Source organism: Saccoglossus kowalevskii, chromosome 11 (assembly GCF_978046115.1).
Source record: "Saccoglossus kowalevskii chromosome 11, keSacKowa6.1, whole genome shotgun sequence".
Taxonomy (NCBI): Eukaryota; Metazoa; Hemichordata; class Enteropneusta; family Harrimaniidae; genus Saccoglossus; species Saccoglossus kowalevskii.
The window spans coordinates 19527857-19547523 of record NC_140651.1 but is presented as its reverse complement, the minus strand read 5'-3'; the positions used below and the strand labels follow the sequence as shown (position 1 = coordinate 19547523).

General features: G+C 35.5%; 1 protein-coding gene across 1 annotated transcript; it reads right to left on the bottom strand.

Moving 5' to 3' along the window:
- Window positions 1-7674: 7674 nt before the first annotated feature.
- On the bottom strand, window positions 7675-19052 carry LOC144359462 (histamine N-methyltransferase-like). The gene is made up of 3 exons (XM_085505244.1): window positions 18887-19052; window positions 8492-8812; window positions 7675-8027 (listed from the first exon to the last, which is right to left on the bottom strand). Exons 1-3 carry the CDS (start codon window positions 19050-19052, stop codon window positions 7675-7677), a joined length of 840 nt encoding a protein of 279 aa, XP_085361370.1.
- Window positions 19053-19667: the final 615 nt, after the last annotated feature.

Genomic DNA, 19667 nt, shown 5'->3' with positions numbered 1-19667 from the left:
CACATTCTAGGAATTATGCCAAAGCCATGTAAATTTAAAGGCGATTAAATAAAAAAGGTTAGTTCAGCATTTTAAAATAGAAGCAGTTATGACGGTAGACAAATTAAAAATATATTTAGGTCGAACATAATCGCATTTTTCCATTACAAAAATAACTCCAAAGCACGCGATAAAAATGTAAACATGTTTGATCACATTTAACTAACCTTTTCACTTGTGATACTAGTATATATCATGTAAAGCTGTATAATAAGTGTCAGTTTTGTCTACTATGGTTAAAGTTGAGTAAGTTCAAAATTTTAATATATTTAGACCTCCGATGTGGTATATAAATTCACGGACAATCTTCACATAATGCAACTTGAAAAATAGTAATCTCTGCCATTATGATCTTTATCGTTCGAATCACGTTGGCTAAATGGCAAATGATTAAATACCACATTGAAGAGACTTCTGCGATTGAACTGCGAACACATATTCACGTTTGCCGTGGACTTACAAAGCACGTGTAATTCTCGATAATTAATTAAATCGAGAGCGCAACTCAAAATTCAGCATCCCGTGAGTCATGAGTTGTTTTCATCGATGCAATATCATTATTAGCAATATTGCTCGCGATCAGTGAATGTTGCAAATCACATTTCAGGAATTATACCAGAACCATGCATATTTTACAATGAAAAGTAGTTTTGCCGGTGGACAAATTAAACGATTCTTGGTAGATCAAACACCGTATAACAAGTTCAGCTGCAAAGCATATTATATGAAGTTTACGACAAAAAGCAAATACAACGACAAAGATGCTAAGAAGAAATCATTCGATACTTACTAACTGATGAGAGTACAATGTTGCTAATACTGCGAACCTATATCAACTGTCTTTGGTTACTGAGTAGATTTAGGCTGAACAGAGTGCAACCATTATTTCATGAAGGGGAATAGGTGTGTAATAGTCAAAAGGTAAGTACAGTTTTCTTGTTGATAAGGATGGACACCAGTCGACCACAATCGAATTTTTCCATTGCGAAAATAACACCAAATCACGCGATAACATTGTGTATTGCTGATTCAATGAAGATGACACCCCTCTCTCTCAACAAAAGGGAATAATGGTATAACCTTTCACTGCTCAAAAAATTAAATATTACAGGTTAGGCAAATCACATGAGGTATAATAAGAGAGAAATATGTTTAACCAAATTTAACTAACCTTTTCACTGGTAATATATTTCTTACCTTTGACATGTCATGGCGTACAAGGTAAAATGTCCACTGTGGTTAATGTTGAGAAAGTTCAATACATTAATTTCATATCTCCCATATGATACATACACTAACTATGGGGGAATGCATACATGCTACAATAACATGTAGTAATCACTGCCATATTTATATAGGTCAAATAATGTGATATACGCCACACAATTTACCAGTGAAAGAGATTGGTGAAATATTGCACTATTCAAAGAATATATAAATGGGATATTAAAATGCGATATTGGTAACACAATTCAATAGTGAGGTGGATGAAATACGGCACTATTCAATGCATACTGAAGAAAGGGATGTTAGCTAAGGGGTGTTGTTTTCATCTCATGCGTCATTTCGCTAATTCAAGATATCGCTAATTTAATGTGTGTTCTCACAATGAGATTATTGGCACTCGGCTAAATTAATAGTTGTTAAATCAATGTCAAATTTATTAAAATGGCAATTAGTTATTTTACACTATACACTTGGATTCAAACAATTAGATACATATTTCGAAATTATATTTATTCAATACCTAAAATATGAAATGAATGGATGAATGAATATGAATATATTTCGTCTTCAAGACCATTTAGCAATGAATAAACAGAAAGACAGGTGGCCATAATTCGAAAGTGATTTTACATATCATGGCTTTGCTTGTTACTCAGATGTAATTCTATTGTTTGAATCTGCCTTACCGACTAGCCATGGAGCGTACCACACTAACACTGAATGTTGTATAAATGTTGCTAAATGAGCTCACCAGATTGCCGTGGAGCCAGATTACGTATTTTGGAGTAGAGGTAAATGTATTCTATTTTGTCTAGTGGAACTACCAAAAGGTCGAGGAAGTACTGATTTTTATGAAATTTTGGGAGGGCCAGCATGCAACAAGGTGGATGAATATATTGGACACAGTAATTGTGCATATGAGACTTGCCATGAAAGATGTGTTTGGGTGTTCTTACTTTGTTAAATATTACTCTTGAACGGTAATTCACATAACTCCTGTGAAATATTTGCAATGTTAAGTTTATGTGTATCTTTAAAAATATTAAATTACCCATTTTGTAATCAATTAAACTTTAAAGTTATGCATGGAATTACTGGTTCCACAGCAGGACACGGAACTAATGCCATATTGATATAACTAGCTTGTCTACTATTTAGTAGATTTTTTACAATTCCATAGAATGGTTAGCAACTGAATGTAACTGATATGATGAATTTGTTTTTGCGTATCTGTTAATCGACTTAATTAGCTGATTACGAGCGAATTGCTGTGTTATGTCTGTCATCGTTTAGGCAGGCGAGGTCCTGGACGGAACTTGACTCAGTGATTTGGAACTAATTACGAGATAACCGTCGCTATTCGGACTACTATTTCTGAGAGTTAGTATTCGTAATTATTAATGTACTGAACGATTAATCAAAAGATATGACGTTTCCAGTACTTAGTGTGATTAGTTGAACGTGTGAAGGCCACGCCTTAGAGTCTTAATACTGTTTTGTAATTGGTTAAGATTTTGAAAATGAATAAAGTTGTTTTAGTTGGTCTTGGCGAGTACTCCACGGCAGTCCAGTCCTGGAGAGTCTTGGGGCGAGTCTAAGCACAGTCTTGGGCGAGTCTTGGGACAGCCTTGCGATAGTCATGAGGACTTTTCCCCAGGGCGCTGTGTCTTATAGAGTACTCGACTGTCCGACTAAGACGAGAGTTGAAACGTATTTCGCTGTGTGTGTCTTATTTGACTGTAAAGTATAAGTGACTTTCCCGATCCCGCACCTCAAGGGGACGAGATATAGAGACGAGACGAGATTCCTCCCTGACACGTGTGGAGACCCCTAGAGGAGAAGACTTCCCCCTGATACTGAACTGGACTCAGCAAATAAATAGAGACATAGTAAATCAGCGCTTATACGCTATACTGTGCTCATTCGAATTAGCGCATATGATCATCTAAGCGCCTACCGCCGACTTTAGGGGCTTTTCTAGTTTTGAGTTCATATTCGGCTTATCGCCCATCCCTTCAAAAATGCTCAACATTTGACTGACTAGTCATAATCTCTAAGTATTTTGATTTTTCCGAATAACGGTAATTTGTACGATACGATGCACTTTGTCAATGACCTGTTAACACTGTTAGAGTTGGTACATTCCATATTCAGTTTACATTTAAAAAAAAGTCAATTACATTATTTGAGTAGATATATTGCTTTCGATGCCAAAATCAACAGGTTGTACTTTGACATCGATATATCACTTCTGCATCGTGTTATCCGAATATCGGGGAATCACGGATAATTTGCTTTGGTACAACACTGCATTCTGATTAATTCTGGTTAATAACAAACTTTACCTATCAGGTTAAAATACGGTGTTGCAGGACAAATGTGCTGCGTGCGAAAATTATGACGGAAATTTCTTTGCACATCAAGAATTTCACATAATACCTTGTCTTAACCGTTGCCACATCTACAAACATACACAGTTTTTGTGATCATTTCTGTCTCGTCATTGTAAAAGTCAGTGACGATGCTCCACATTTCGCATTTTCAATTCCATCTCAAGTGACATACTATTCCCCTCAATCTGGCACATGGTGAACGAAAATTATTATCTTATTTTGCCACTTTTTAGAGTGGGTGCTTGACTAAGCCCCCACCTTCCTAAGCAATCTATCGTTCTTTGTCTTCGCATGAACTTATATTTACGAGTACCTAAGCATGTACCTTTATACCTCATGAATCAATCTCGATGATTGCATTCATTTATCAACACTAAGGTACAAAATAACGGACAATGATGTTGTTCATATCAGAATTGTCTTCGTTCAATTACTGTCTGATTCCTGGAAATGTGATGTTGAATGAAAAGACTAAAAGAAAGGCGAAATTACCAACCTAAAACAAGTCTCCACAGTTTCACTGGCTTTTGGCAGCTTCCATTATCGTTTTAGTGACTGCCATATTGCTTTCATTGCCAAACCTAAAAGTCTCAGAAATGGATAATATGCCCTAAATAAGCATAATTTTTTTTTTAATTCATATATATATATTGTATTATTCATCACCTTAATGCTAATTTTGAGCTAGGTTTGTCAATTGTCAAAACATGACTGAGCAGTATCTAAAGCGACATAAACGTTTTTATAGTATATATATATATATTTACATCTATGTATTGCAGTATTTATTAAGTATGCATTGTGTGAGTTGATATTAAACCTAACATAGCGATACGCACAGTGCGTAGATGTACACACAGTAGTTATTAGTGGGATAACGCAGTTTTACTAAAATAGGACAACATAGCTATAACAGAAAAAGTTCAGGTAATATATTCTACATTCTAATATATTCTGAGTTCACTTTATTGTCGCGCATAAATAGTGGCGTTCATGTTGCCAGTCAGTAAATTGGTGATGATGTTATACCATTTTGGCCGGAGAGTGTATGTAAGAATGTCGTGCAGTAAATAGTATTGTTTTATTGTTTACCGTGAACAAAGTTATTGTTTATTGTGAACAAAGTACTGTGTATTTACTAGTTAAATCAGCGAAATCGTATCTCATTAGCTCTGATATTAGATTTGTCGTTAGGGATTACCCATGTATCCACAGTTACTATTAATTTGTTGCTCTGTGCAAGCAGACATGACTGCTATTAACACTTATGCCTTGGGGGATTAGCGTGACTTGCTTGTAAAAAACTACGAAGAGCTACTTCAACAATGCGCTGTGCAATTAGATAATAATGCTCATTAGCATAGACACGCCTTAAATAAACAATGCTCAGAGTGATAGAATTGGACCTTTAAGGACATAAAACGTGAATTCATACATTTCATATTTCAAATGCCTGCTAAGTGCTCAAATTAAAAGCTGCAAATTAAAATCTTCAGCATTGAACAAATAATGTGATAATACTTGTTTATTCTATTCCAATCAATTTATTCATTCCAATAAATTACTATTTATATTATGCACCATGATCTAAAAAAAGATAAATCCAGTTACGATTTTGTAAATTAATAGACCCAACATTTGTGAAAATAAGTCATTTCAAATTTGTCTTCTCACTAATATAGATAGATATACATGTTTGATGTGTTACAGGTACTAGGCTACTATACTATGCTACTACACCAGCATGATGTATTGGTAAATAGGGATATATACTCCGTGAAGATAAACTAAGCTATAAGAGAAACAGAATAAGAAAAGAAAAAGTTATGATAGCCACTTCACGTTCGGTTCACACGTCGTTAGACTATTGTTTAGAATTGACAACTTGCATGTTTGGGGTGGAAATTATGAACATATATTACAGCAATTTTATTAATAGATGTTTACCATGTTTACCTACATGTATTGTATTTTTTAGTGGCAACTTTGCAAGGCTTTAACCGTGAGACACATCCCTGGTAACCACGTGATTGTGCCAACGACTGCAGCGATTGGCTGGTCGCATGGTTACTCTGCCATGCCTCAGAGATTTCACTTTTAATATAGAGAGTTTGTAAATTGTTGTAAAAGGGGGACAGAGAACGGTACAACGAATGATTACCTCGGCTGATTGATTGGAAAAAATAAAGCTTGACTATTTGTATTCATTTGGGTCGAATCTGGTAAATCTGAGTGTGAGTGATATCAGTCAAGCGAGACGAAGTTCCCTGATCACTGAAAACAACACCAGTGTTAATGATGACACAATTATATTTTATTGACATCGATTGGTACGAGCTTGGCGATACATAGTTTGGGCGATGATCTTCATACCAGAGAAACAGAATAAGAGAAGAATCTAGTTTACAAAACGGAGACTAGTGACTTCTGGGACAAGGAAGGAGCTCGAGGGCGATGAGAAGAATGAGAAAGTTGAAAACAATCAGAATAGTGAGAGCACGAAGAAGAAGAGTCTAACATAAATGTAGAACAACCAGGTTTTTGTGACAGAAACACCAATGTCTGGGTGAGTTACAATAGTAAGAATCAATAGTGAACCCCACTGACACCGTAGAAATGATATACATCGAGAAGAGCAAGCTGCAAACAATATTGCCAATAACTAGATGTTGATAAGTGATTCATAGATGGGAATTCTAGAGAACAATAGATCTGATGGAAATAGAGAACAATTAAACCTGCTACTTATAGCAAATTTGTAAGCATGTATTACAAAGCAGTAAGCAGTGAGGCAAAATTGCTGTCTTGCGAGTTCATGTTTATATTCGTGTATGTGCCTGTCATTTTGAATACCAGAAAGAGAGAGATGCGATGGAATATTTAGAATGTACGAAATAAGAGTGGAGAAATAGAGAACATAGTGCTGGACAAGGATGTAAGTAAGTAAACTCGGAATAACCGCAAAGTCACAAAGGAAATTCATACCCAGGTGGTTCATAATGAACTACCCTTGTAGAGACGAAGGACCCTTATTCAGTTTCAGGGCAGGATGACAGGTCTTACAGTGCAGATTAGACGTTGGTTTAGCTTTGAATGGTTGTTATTCTGTTATTCTTCACAGGATGAGCAGACAAGTTGTATATGCTCATCACAAAAGGACAAATCTCTAATTTGAAAACACAGACATGCATTATTTCTAAATCATCAAGTACTAAAATAAAATAACATATGCAACTCTGATCAAATTACAGTGTATAAGTGTATACAGTGTACTTGGCAAAACCAATTTGATCATCTCTTCTTGCCTCTGCATTTACTGCAAGTTTGTATAAACTATACATTGGTAATAGTGGCTAGTCAGAATCACATTTGTTCCAACAGTCAAAAGAATCTCCTCTATAACCGGTAGCTAGTGCTACAGAGCCAAGGAAACTAGTAGGACAGTGACAAAATAACTCATGAAAAGTATGTGGTACTAATTGAGCAGGTGCCTCACAGGGATAATTCTACTTTTCATCGTTTGCTTGACCAATCAAATGCTAATGTATATCAATATTTACACTATTGCCATATCCAATGCTGTGCAATTACACCTTTTTTGTTTTTTTAATAATTACATATGACACTGCATGGTTATGTATCATGGTCGAAGTACGTTATAAATTGATACTATATGACAACTGAACAAACGTTATTTCTTAAGGAATTCGTTCAAGTTGTGGTTGTGATTAAATTGTAATCTGCCAAATACATTGTTAAAAAAGCACAGAATTTGCTAGAATACCATACCATACCAATATCCGTGGTTAGGGTGTTTATTAACAAGAATAATTCCAATTCTACGTTATAGAAATGTATTTAGATGTACAACGGTCTTTGCAAAAAGAAAAGAAAAGAGATTTATGTCATTGTAGCGACATGCACTTATGTATGCCGCAAAGTACAATTATGGAGTATTAAAAAAGAGAAACGAATTACATATTTATCATTTACATGTTGATTTATTCCCGACCATTTATGGTCTGAATGCGATCAGATACTCCTCTCCTGCATTGAAAAGAAATGTGTCACCTTCCTTGTTACATAACTCATTTTCGAAATACTCCATCAAAGTCTTCTTGATTCCTGGTTTGCAGAAATTACGAAAATTGTAAACTTGGGTTAGGCCGTCCAAAATCAAACCACCTTCCTCGGATTTCTCATCAAAACACTCTGTAACATTCAACAAGTTGTCTTTTCTGACGATTTCTAGTTTAATATCAGGAATTTGACTCCTCAGTATATCAGTCAGGGTCTCTGAACCCAAGAAATGAAGCTTTGGGTCATAATAGTACTCTCCGACCTTCTGAAGTATTTTTTCCCATGCACCTAAGGCAGAAGACGATTTTGTACCTTATACAGCTGTTTTCTTTGATTCGATTATTATCATATATTAATTCAAAAACAATGTCATGAAGCACTTCAGATTGTTCGGCAAAACGGGAGTCCGACTTATACAACCAGAATTTGAGAAACACAATAATATTACAAATAATCCCTCAATATACACACTACAGAAAAGGGTTTCAATATACGATTTATTCTGTGCCCATATGCAATTCAAGATGTGTCACCAGACATTGACAGTACAATTAGAAAATGTATATCTTTCTTGCAAGTTCAAGCGGAATGAGGGTAGCTTTTAACATTCAACATGGTTAGTCTATGTATGGTGAGTTTGTAAATTCCAATAAAACAATGTGAATGTACAAGGACTGTTTAGAATAAATTAATGAACGATGCAATGGATTCCATGAGCATACGTGGTTAATGGTAATGACCATGGCACATACCTGAAACCATCTTGGTGAAAAATATTCCTCCTTTGATTAGCTTGTCATTGTACAGTTGAGCCAATGTGCCCTCTATATCATTGAAATGATAAGCTGAATGTGAAACAACGATCAAACCAAACATGGTATTCTTCTCTTTTTCTAAATATTCTTCAATAGTAGTTGCCTGGAAGTCAAACTTGACATTTTGCCATTTCTTCTCATTATCTTTGGCAATTTTTTCAAACTTTGCAAGTTCATCCTTAAATGGATCTATGGCTATGTACCGTATTTTTGAATACTTGTTCAACAAGGTGTTTATAATGGGCTCATCAACCTTACCTTCAATAATAATTAAAAAAAAGAAACAATGATAATAATATTCCCAATTAAATACACCAGGAAGCAGCAAGCGGCGGGTATATAACATTGTTGTTGTAAAGAAAGTTCACAAATGTGCATATTTACTCGGTATAATTAAACCATGCTTCTGCTCTTCAACAAGGGCTATTTTCCTGGAGTTTATTATAAGATTGCAATACGCATTTGGCAGTTGATTTGCATAATGCTTTAATAATACTAATAATATAAGTAAATGTGTCAAATGACCTTTTAACCAAACGCCTTTCAGGATGAATTGTTCCATTTCCCAATTGCATAGTATTATTCATACTGGTTTGCTTATGAACCAGTTGTTGTATATGGATGACGTAGGATGGCATGTATGAAATAACATGGTTTAAACTATCCTGCTTTCAGACCCGAAATCACAGGATCTCGCCCAATTAAATAACAAAATGAGATATTATCGTGACGTTTGGATATGCTTTTATACATAACAATGACACATAACAACAATTTTCTTAGAAACAAATAATTATCACCTTCTCTAATGGCCTTATATACAATTTAATATATGATTTGTGTCAGATTTTAGCAAACCATTTTTATTGACAGGTGCCAAAGCATTCAAAACATGATTACAACATATTAGTTTTCAAAATATTTTTTCCGAAGTTTTGTTTGATAACATTTTGTATCATTTAGAAAATATGGCCGATAAATAACAATAATTGTTTCTGGAATAATCATCAGCCATTGTGTTTTTTTGCGGGTAATAATTAAATGCATGTTTGTGGGATTATATATTGACTCCATGTTTAACCAATGTATTTAGCAAAATGAATACTGAGAAAGAAAAACGCAATAAGATAACCATCCAGTTTGTATGCATGAAATTTCCGATACCACACAAAAAACACTTAATCGGCTTGGTGGCTGAAACTAATTTCAAAGATAGTTTTCTTGAAACTTCTTACATATTGACCCCGATGCAGCAAGGCGTACTGGTAGCAATTACCATGCAACATTGCAATTGATAACATGCAAAATACAAGAAACCTACAAATCAGAATTATAGCTCGCCACATTTGACTGTGCATGCGATCGCGGAAATATGCGAATCTAAATTATCAATTTCAGATATGACGTTCTTTATTCTGTTTAAATTGCCATGTACACAGTATTTAATTGCAACAGATGTAGACACGACAAGTCATGTAGTTAGACAACAACAACAACAACTGAATTATAACTTAATGCTCACCATTTCCACATCCAACTGTTATCACATTCAGTTCTTGTGTTGGATCAATCTGATTAAAATCTGATGTAGTGTACGGGCCTTAATTATTTTGGCTATAAACTTATTTTAATTTTATTTTTTATTACTTTTGTTACTAATTTTATTTTATTTTATTTTATTTTATTTTATTTTATTTTATTTTATTTTATTTTATTTTATTTTATTTTATTTTATTTTATTTTATTTTATTATTTTACTTTGATTTTGATTTTGTGATTTTTTTAATTCCGCCCTACCTACATCTGAGCCGATGCCTATGTAACGAGATTTCAACGAGACCCACTATCGACGATTTTAGTCAACGAATCACATACCTCCTTCTATAGCGCACATGATGACGTCACCGGGCGGACACACTCAAATAAAATGGCGGATTATACCGACGTTAGCGACCGAGAATAACACGGCTTTTTGGTAAGTTTATCATTGTCAAATGCAACGAAAGTCATTTTTATGTTAATATTGTGGCTCGAATGGTTCGACTTTAGATCGTTATTTTGCATAGTTATTCTGGGAGTGACGATTTTGTTTCTGCCGTTTCGACCGAACACCAGTGTCTTTTACCTGTCGCCTGCCCTGGAGACGGGTGATGTTTTGTTGAAGATCGGGCCAACATCGTCTACGGTATTGAAACCGTAGCTGTAAATATTCATCAAATTGTATCATCATTTTGTACATTATACAATAACTCTTTATTAAAGTGATTGAGCTGATTTGAACTGGAATAAAATATTTTTTATTGGAACACATCGCAATTGATCAGGAAATATTTTTTTGCTACAATTTTCTGCCAGTGCGTCGATGCCGTGGGCCGGTGACCGTTATACAATTTAAAATCAGTTTGCATTGTTTACTATAGATGTTTACAGTGTTCTAATCATTACGATTTACTTATTTTTTTGCTTCCATTCTAGATAATTATGCTCAGTGTTTGATGTAAAATTGAAGCGATGACTGAATGAACGAACCTTGGTTGGCGAAGATGTATCTGGAAGTGTACACATTTGTTGGAAGTGAAAAAAATATTCAATGTAATGACAAAAATTGTAAAATGCTGTGGAATTTCTTTTGCAAATAAAAATATACTAGCAATTTTCTATTAATGGTTTATTCAAGTGAGCAAAATATAATGTACAGAAAGATTGCCCGTAGAGTATCGCTACACTGAAAAGTAAGCAACCGACAGCCTGTATAAAAGGGGGGCTGTGATTGGCTGTTACTTATGCGAGATTTGAACGGGACTTACATAGGCGTCGGATCAGATGTAGGTAGGGCAGAATTAAAAAAAAATCACAAAATCAAAATCAAAGTAAAATAATAAAATGAAAGGGCATTAATAACAAAAGTAATAAAAAATAAAATTAAAATAAGTTTATAGCCACAATAATTAAAGCCCATACACTACATCAGATTTTAATCAGATTGGTGTTGGATCTAAATCTAATCGAGAGAATATCTTCTTAGCGTCGTTGGTCCATTGCTCACCATCCACGTTAAACCCATTTCTCTTAACTGTGGTATATGCTACGTGATAGTAGATAGGGTAATGAATCAGTGATTTGATATCTTCTAGCATTTTTACCTGCAAATTTGATCATATATGTGGGTGTGCATTAGTGTGGGAATTTGATGGGAATATGTTGATACTTCCTTAACATGTTGTTGGAACTTGATAAAACTCGAAACGAATATATTGTCTGTTAGTACATAACTGTGCGTCACAGCTGCTGATAGGTAGTAGTAATGCATGGTATAACATAAATATATAGTTAATGAATTTGATAGCTTCCAGGGTCTTTGTATAAGTACAGAATAGGCCCCACCTTCACCATCAAATTCACCACCTCGGGAGGCTACTTGAAAAAATAGACAGAATGCTGCCTTCAAATTAAAATATACATTTGTCTCGCATGCTTTTCGTCTTAACAGGCTATAAATATATGTAATGTCTGTGGATTTAATATATAATGTTTTGAAAACTAAATTAAACTTGTACAAGAAAATAAATTGACATCAATTGTTACGAATATTTGTTTCATTATTGTGTTGACACATTGAAGACGGAGGAGGCCATCTAATCGCCACAGACGTTTCCATCAATAAAGATACGCGACGCTTGAATTCAGGTCCATACATGCTACACCTGCCGCTCAGTAACCCAGGGATGTGAGCGAAGAGGTATAAAACTAGATGATGTGATGTATTCTCGATCTAGTCATCTCTCACGCGTTATCTAGAAAAATGTTGACCACAGTCTGAACACTAAATACTTCATTTAAATATTTGTATTTATATTTTAGAAATGATTCTAGCAGTTAATGAGTTGTACTGATATGTCGTGCACCTCCGCCCAGTGAATAGCTTCCATGTGTTAACTAAGCAGGGATAATCAGTCGTCAATGGATATCAGCCACAGAAGTGTATTACAAACATTTCTTCGATCTGTCTGTTATCTGTCACAAATTTCACACAAAAACACATCTTCAAACATTTAGTAATGTTTGTCCATATCCCTGATGGTGGGGGTTATGGTGATATGATGAAATTGTTTGCACGTATCTGTTGATCGACATAATTAGCTGACTACTAGCGAATGGCTGTGTTATGTCTGTCATCGTTTAGGCCCATGCGAGGTTCTGGACGGAACTTGGTTCAGTGATTTGGAACTAATTACGATATAACAGTCGCTATTCGGACTACTATTTCTGACAGCTGGTATTCGCAGTTACTAATGTAGTGAACGATTAATCAAAAGATACGACGTGAAGGTTACGCCCTAGAGTCTTTTTACTTCTTTGTAATTGGTTAAGGTTTTGAAAGTGAATAAAGTTGTTTTAGTTGGTCTTGGTGAGTACATGAGGAGAGACTTGGGGCGAGTCTTGACGCAGTCTTGGGCGAGTCTTGGGTCAGCCTTGCGATAGTCTTGGGGACTTTTCCCCAGGGCGCTGTGTCTTATAGAGTGCTCGACTGACAGACTAAGACGAGAGTTGAAACGTGTTTTGTTGTGTGCGTCTATTTGACTGTAAAGCTTAAGTGACATTCCCGATCCCGTACCTCAAGGGGACGCGATAGAGAGACCAGACGAGATTCCCCCCTGACACGTGTGGAGAAACCCAGAGGAGAGACCCACCCATGATAGTGACATGACAAATATGGCGATGTGAAAGTAAACTACACATGTAATTTAATGTTCTAAATTAGTAAATAATACACCTTTGAATGTAACCTTTGAATTAGCATAGGAGCCACAGCAATATACGTTTAGGCAATATTTACATTCGATCGTAGGCGGTGAACTAATCCTTACATGGATTAATCCTGTCATGGCAGTAAATTCACGACATTACCATACGCATGTACACATCAGCGGAAGTCTAACTTGAATCGAATGTGCACGAAAATGAAAGCAAATTGTTTTAATGTCATGTTTATTGCCATTAGAAGGTTTTATCTGTTAGTCTTTGTCGGTCTAAATGTAAAATTCGCCCAATCTTATCACGTTGTGGGCATATGTATGTCGAACTAGATGCAGTACATCACATAATCTTCGATGATGGTATCTATGAACATTAGATTTACATTCAAAGCATATCTTTGTTGTTCATAAAAAGTAGTAAAATACAACAGAAAAAATACTCACTGATACTGAGAACCTGAATACAAAAGTGCTAGGAATTACTAAACAACCACACAAAATAGAGCATACCATTATTAGGTGTAGGGGAATGACGGTGTGCATTGGTTTATTGTTGATACGGTTTCAGTTCTGGTGTTATTATTAATACAACTAAACACATGTCCAAACCTTGAAAGAATGTACATGAATTTAGGTTGTTGAAAATCTCTCCAAAATGAAAGGGTATGGTCCTGCCCACAGGTGACCTGACAACACAAGTGTTGTCTTGACTTGTGTACCACTTCCGTGTCAATGAGAATGTTCTAGAACCGTACTGTGTCTGGGTGAAATATTCTAGATTTTGTTTAGAAACTGGTTGAATAGGTAATAAAACACTGTAGGAGGCAATAGAAGGTAATGGAACATTCTAGAAATTGGTAGTAAGTTCCAGACTCATTATGTATGCTGATGTAATGGTCTATTTATAGACAGTGTGGGTATATATAGGGGAGTTGTTCAGCACTGAGTTCAGATCGGAGATCTTGTTGAATTGTATTGGAGTTTAAGTATCTAGTTATTGGAGTAGTGGAGTTTTACCGCGTTATTGTACTTGATGTTTGCAGAGTATAATAATACCAGTACCAGTTGAAACCTCATCTGTTGGCTCCGTATTCGTATTTTATCATCGCTGCCAGGGAAGTCTTTCTGTTACTGTTGCCATTTTGGTATTTGAACCATCACACCTGTACTATACTAATTACGGTAATATTACGTTGCGTGTGACAACAAGAATAAATACGACTCGTATACCGGACAATTCAATACTATTCAAAATAATATCACACCGAATCCAAGTAACTGTGATTAACCAGTCCATGCAGGTTCGACTATTATTTTCCAGGGTTGAGCAGGTTAGAAAACGGTGTGCAAATAATAATTTATATTGTCATTGAGCTATTTTAAGTTCAATACAAAATGCGTGTACATTTTTTCCCAAAACGGATTTTGCGTTTTATTTAATGGAAAAATCACGTGAATATATTTGTGCATAAAATGATCTGATAGTCAATTTTATAATATTCGAACAAAAAAATACTTTGAGGTACTGAATACCAAAAAGCCGATTATTTTTATTACACAATGGAAAATAGAACAACTACCGGCCATGGACTGTTTATTTAGAGAATTATTCGCTTCACGACACAAATATAACCAACTTCAGTCTAGGCAGCATACCATCACCATGTCTTATGTCAATTTAGTATAGTTGTCCATAATTTAGAATAAACAAGTCCAGTCAATACATAACCATGGAACGACTACGTTAATACAAATTACATGCACATGCACACCGAAGATTCGGCGAAAAAGCAAAACAAAATATATAAAAAAATAAGGGAAAATACATCCAGAAAAAATGCGACCTGAATTCCTTGTAATCTCAACTCTCAAGCAATATATATATATATATATATATATATATATATATATATATATATATATATATATCAGTTCTTTTGATTTAGATCATGGCAATTTTTTGGTCAGAGCGCCCTCTAGTATTGTGGAGAAACATGTTCATTTGGAATGCTCTGATTGGATGGAAGTTCAAGCCTAGCAAGGTGTGATAGAATTGGCCTGTTATGTTCAGATTCAAATAAGCATGAACCACTAATTTGACAGGGAAGTGATACTTATAATGCAGCAAGCTGTTCTAATTGCTGTTGTGGTAGAGTTTTTCTATTTTCCTGTCAAATTCATTTATTGGTCCACAGAAAAATGAAAATAATGTTCCCTGTAACTTAGACTCTTATTGATCAAGGCATTTTAAAAATCATGGGTGTTAACTCCCCTCAAGTTATGACCCGTTGTCCCCTACAGAATAATGGTTGCATCTAATATTAAAATAAAGATGGCGGAGTATAGCGTTGATTCATCTCGTTCTACTCTGGATTACTTGGAGTCAATAAAGATCCTAGAAAGTTAGTATTTATATGCCTGTGTGTTTTTTTTTTGTTTGTTTTTTCACTGTCTTTGACTTTCCCAGTATGTTTGTTGCTGTTGACAACAATTCAGTCCTCTGCCAGGCTTCAGTCAATGTTTTTCTTCACTACCTACCCAACTCCTCGTCGGGCACTATGTAGCTGGTGTGGTATATTTATCACAGACAGTAGGGCAATTGTCACATTTAGTGCTCCAAGAAAATATTCTCTGTCCATGTGTATTTATATAAATAGATGCAGTTTCTTTGGCTTGAATAACATTCACTGGCTTCGTACATACAGGTATACTGGTTTACCTGTTTCTAGTTGAAATATAGCCAATCTTATTAACCAAGACAGTTGGACATTTGCCACATGTCACAACACTCATTTCCAAGTGCCATAGCTTGAAACAAGTAGTCAAATCTGATATTGGCTGGAGCTTTAGTTTATATGGACATGGTAAATGGCAAACTAGATGGTCAGAAAGTAATAAAAATAATCACAGCTTTACTCCACCCACCCCACTATGAAGTAAAAGGCTGTTTATAAGGCCATGTATGATGGTTTCATTTTTCTTATGGAAAACAATTTTAATTAAAAACTTCTATGCTCCTGTACCCAACCGTGGGGGTTCATCACACTAAACAACAGGTGTCACTATTACTAAGATAAATGTACTTTTTTTTCATTAAAATTACTGATATATATATATATATATATATATATATATATATATATATATATATATATATATATATATATATATAGTTAATTATGTCAGAACTCAAGGATGACAATGAAACGAATGAGTGCTGAGGCGATACAATAGAGGAGCACAGTCTCGGTCAGTTTTTGAGATGGTCCATAATATATATAATAGATGCGATACACACCCCTTCTCGTCTGAACTTCCCGATACCAGCCTGCCACATCCAAATTCAAAATGTCAGATCAAGCGAAACAGGTGCCTTCACTTCCGCTTGCAAAACGCATTGTCTTTATGTGTTGATGTATTATTCATAAACATTTAGCGACTGCAGACAAAATAGTATGCTCGCAAGTGCAGGTACGATACGAGCGAATACCGCGAAACTAATGTGTCCAAACAAACAATTACTGTACTGTTAATTGGGGTCATGAAAGTACATCGTTTTGAATACACTGCAGCACAGCTCCTCTAACCCCGGTCTGGAAGTGCTTGTTGATTAAGTTGCGGATTTACGGTCAAAGTTGTTGGTCGAGAGGTTTGTTTGTTATCACTCTCCTATTGTGAAAATAATGAGAGGTACACCCGATCATGCACCGGAACCCACTTGACCAGCTAATTCTGACAGAGAAACTCAAGATGATGCACTGGCAATACGACAATGTATACATCAAGGGGTTACCTAGCATCACTTCATTGCATATCTGCATGTACAAGCTCTGACCAGAAGCCAATTTGTTGGAAATGTTGGGGAGAAGACCCTCACAGAAAATGAAACATCACATTCATTTGGTACACTAAAGGGTGTTCAGAATGAGGCACAGAAAGAAAAGAAGGTTCTAATCATATACAGTGGCTCTACTTATGTGACTAACATGCCAAATCAAGGGGCATACTCATGTTAAGTCAGATGGATGACGTGCTGTTGCTCTGGTGCAACGGGGTGGGAAAGAGCTTCACCTGCGCCCTGCACTGTTCCAATTAGGTGCTTGGAGGTTCCCCATCAACTGGCAGAATTTTCCTACATTACTTTGCTTGACCCCAACATAACACCACCATCTGGCTCTCTGAGTATGGGTCGAGATGTATCTGTTACTAGTGTAGGGAGCAGCAAGGGAGATTCAATAAAAGCATCAGACTAAGTAGATTAGCTTAATGCCAGTGGTTCATGCATACACTGATATAGATATTGGAACTGATCTACAGATAGTGTCAATGATCAAATTCTATTCCAAGCTGCCCCTGCATTTGTTATACACTGTAGCAGACAGGAATTATTGAGCATTTGAAACAGTGTTATGTCACTTTACCCCATACTGCAGACAGAATGAAATAAAATCATATGGGGTAATCAAATGATTTTTTCGAAGACCAAGCATGATTTGACATAACTACATTTATTTCCTGACTGTCATGAAACATGAATTCTGTCCAGATGACCATTGGCAAATGACTATTGGCTTAAAAGAAAGAAATGCTACGAGGAAGCCGGAAAGAAAATGAATGATGTCACAAATTTGACAAAAATAACACATTTATAATGATAATGGAGAATAAAAACAAACATTGCATTGACCATAATATACATATATTGCAATGTATTTTGGTATATTTTAATAATGGACCTTACTAATATAATATCCAAAGTTAGTGTTTTATCAATAAAATAATTAAATCTTGCATTTATTCATTTCAATGGTAAAAATCAAATATTATGACTTACCAACCAACCTTTCTGACTATTCACTATTGTTAAACGTTTTAAGTATTTTTTAGGATTTTCACCCACATTTTACGGTCATCCAGCAACTTTGCACGATTTATCACCTAAATTTACTAAATACAGGTTTTTTGAACCCTCTAAGTTTTGTGAATTTTCAAACAATATTCATGCATTTTTTTTATTGACATTTCACTCAAATGTCGGTCAATATTGTTCAGCCACTTATTTCTAACTTTCTTCGAAACTGTTTCAAATTTCTAACCAACTTTCTCAATGTTTATTATGCCAACTTTTCACCCAATCGATTTGACATATCAGCCAATTTCATATTTTAGAAATTCCGCATTTAAAAAGTTTCAAGTCAACATTTTCGAATTTTTATACAACCTTTTGGACAATTAATGAAATTTAACTATATTCCAGTCAACATTCTAGACTTTCCGCTAATTTGTTTTTCAGTTTAAAATTTCATCCAACATTGTCATGTTTGCATCATGCTGGCATTTTAACACCACACCTTTGAGCCACATTACAATTTGCTATTTTCCAACCAATATGCCATTCTACAAATCTTCATGACATTCCAACTAAGCTTATTCGACTTTTCACACAAATTGTGTTCATTTCAAGCAACTTCTTTCCTATAGGTAAAGACTTGACCACACCAACAGTCACATTTCAAATGATCAAAACAGACCGCAACTCAACCTTATACAAGAGAACAGACTCCACCTCCAATACCCTGAACCAGCACACTGGCTTCTGTACTAACAGCATCTAAACGTACTACACCAGGCAACATCAATGACTGAGCTGCACTAGTATCTCTGTATATAACTACAGGCTTACTATCACAAACATTACTACCAAGGCATACCTCACCCTTCGACCCAAAGTCTTTATACATTTACATCAAGAATTCTACATCCCTTTCTAAGCATTGCTGAATTCCTTACTACTTTCCTAACAGAATATCTAACAAATTCTACTGGCTTTCTCCCCTGCCTCTCATTCTTAAACTTAAAACACTCAGTCCTCACATGCCCTGGCTTCATACAATAGTGACAAATAAATCTTTCCCTGTGCTATCTTTTTTCTCATCTGTCTTAGATGTTACGAACTGACTTTTAGTACTACATTTGGGTTAATTCATGATCATCAGCCACAGAGGGGAGGGGTTCTAAACCATCTCTTGCTTCATAGCAAACTCAACAAATGCCTGCCCACTGGTACTCTGCAAATGCCTAAATCTCTGTCTATAAGCTTCGGGCACAATTCATAGGCTGACCGAACTGCAGATTTCACGCACTCATAATTCGAATACTGCTCCTCATCAAGGGTAGGACACTCTATGCAACAACAATGTCCAATAACGTTCCTCAAATGACAAAATATAGGTATTAACGTACTGCTCTTGAAACCTCGGTAGCAATTGAATTTCGCGAGCCATATCAAATTCCTGATCTTTACCACCACCACCACACCTTAATCCAATGTCTAATCCTATAGAATTACTCCCGTG

Coding starts and splice junctions, on each gene's coding strand:
- LOC144359462 (XM_085505244.1), bottom strand. CDS start 19,052: ATGTATAAAGACTTTGGGTCGAAGGGTGAGGTATGCCTTGGTAGTAAT. Junction 8,813..18,886: donor AGCCAGTGTGCTGGTTCAGG/GTATTGGAGGTG, acceptor TTATTATTGAAG/GTAAGGTTGATGAGCCCATT. Junction 8,028..8,491: donor TTTCACCAAGATGGTTTCAG/GTATGTGCCATG, acceptor CTTCTGCCTTAG/GTGCATGGGAAAAAATACTT.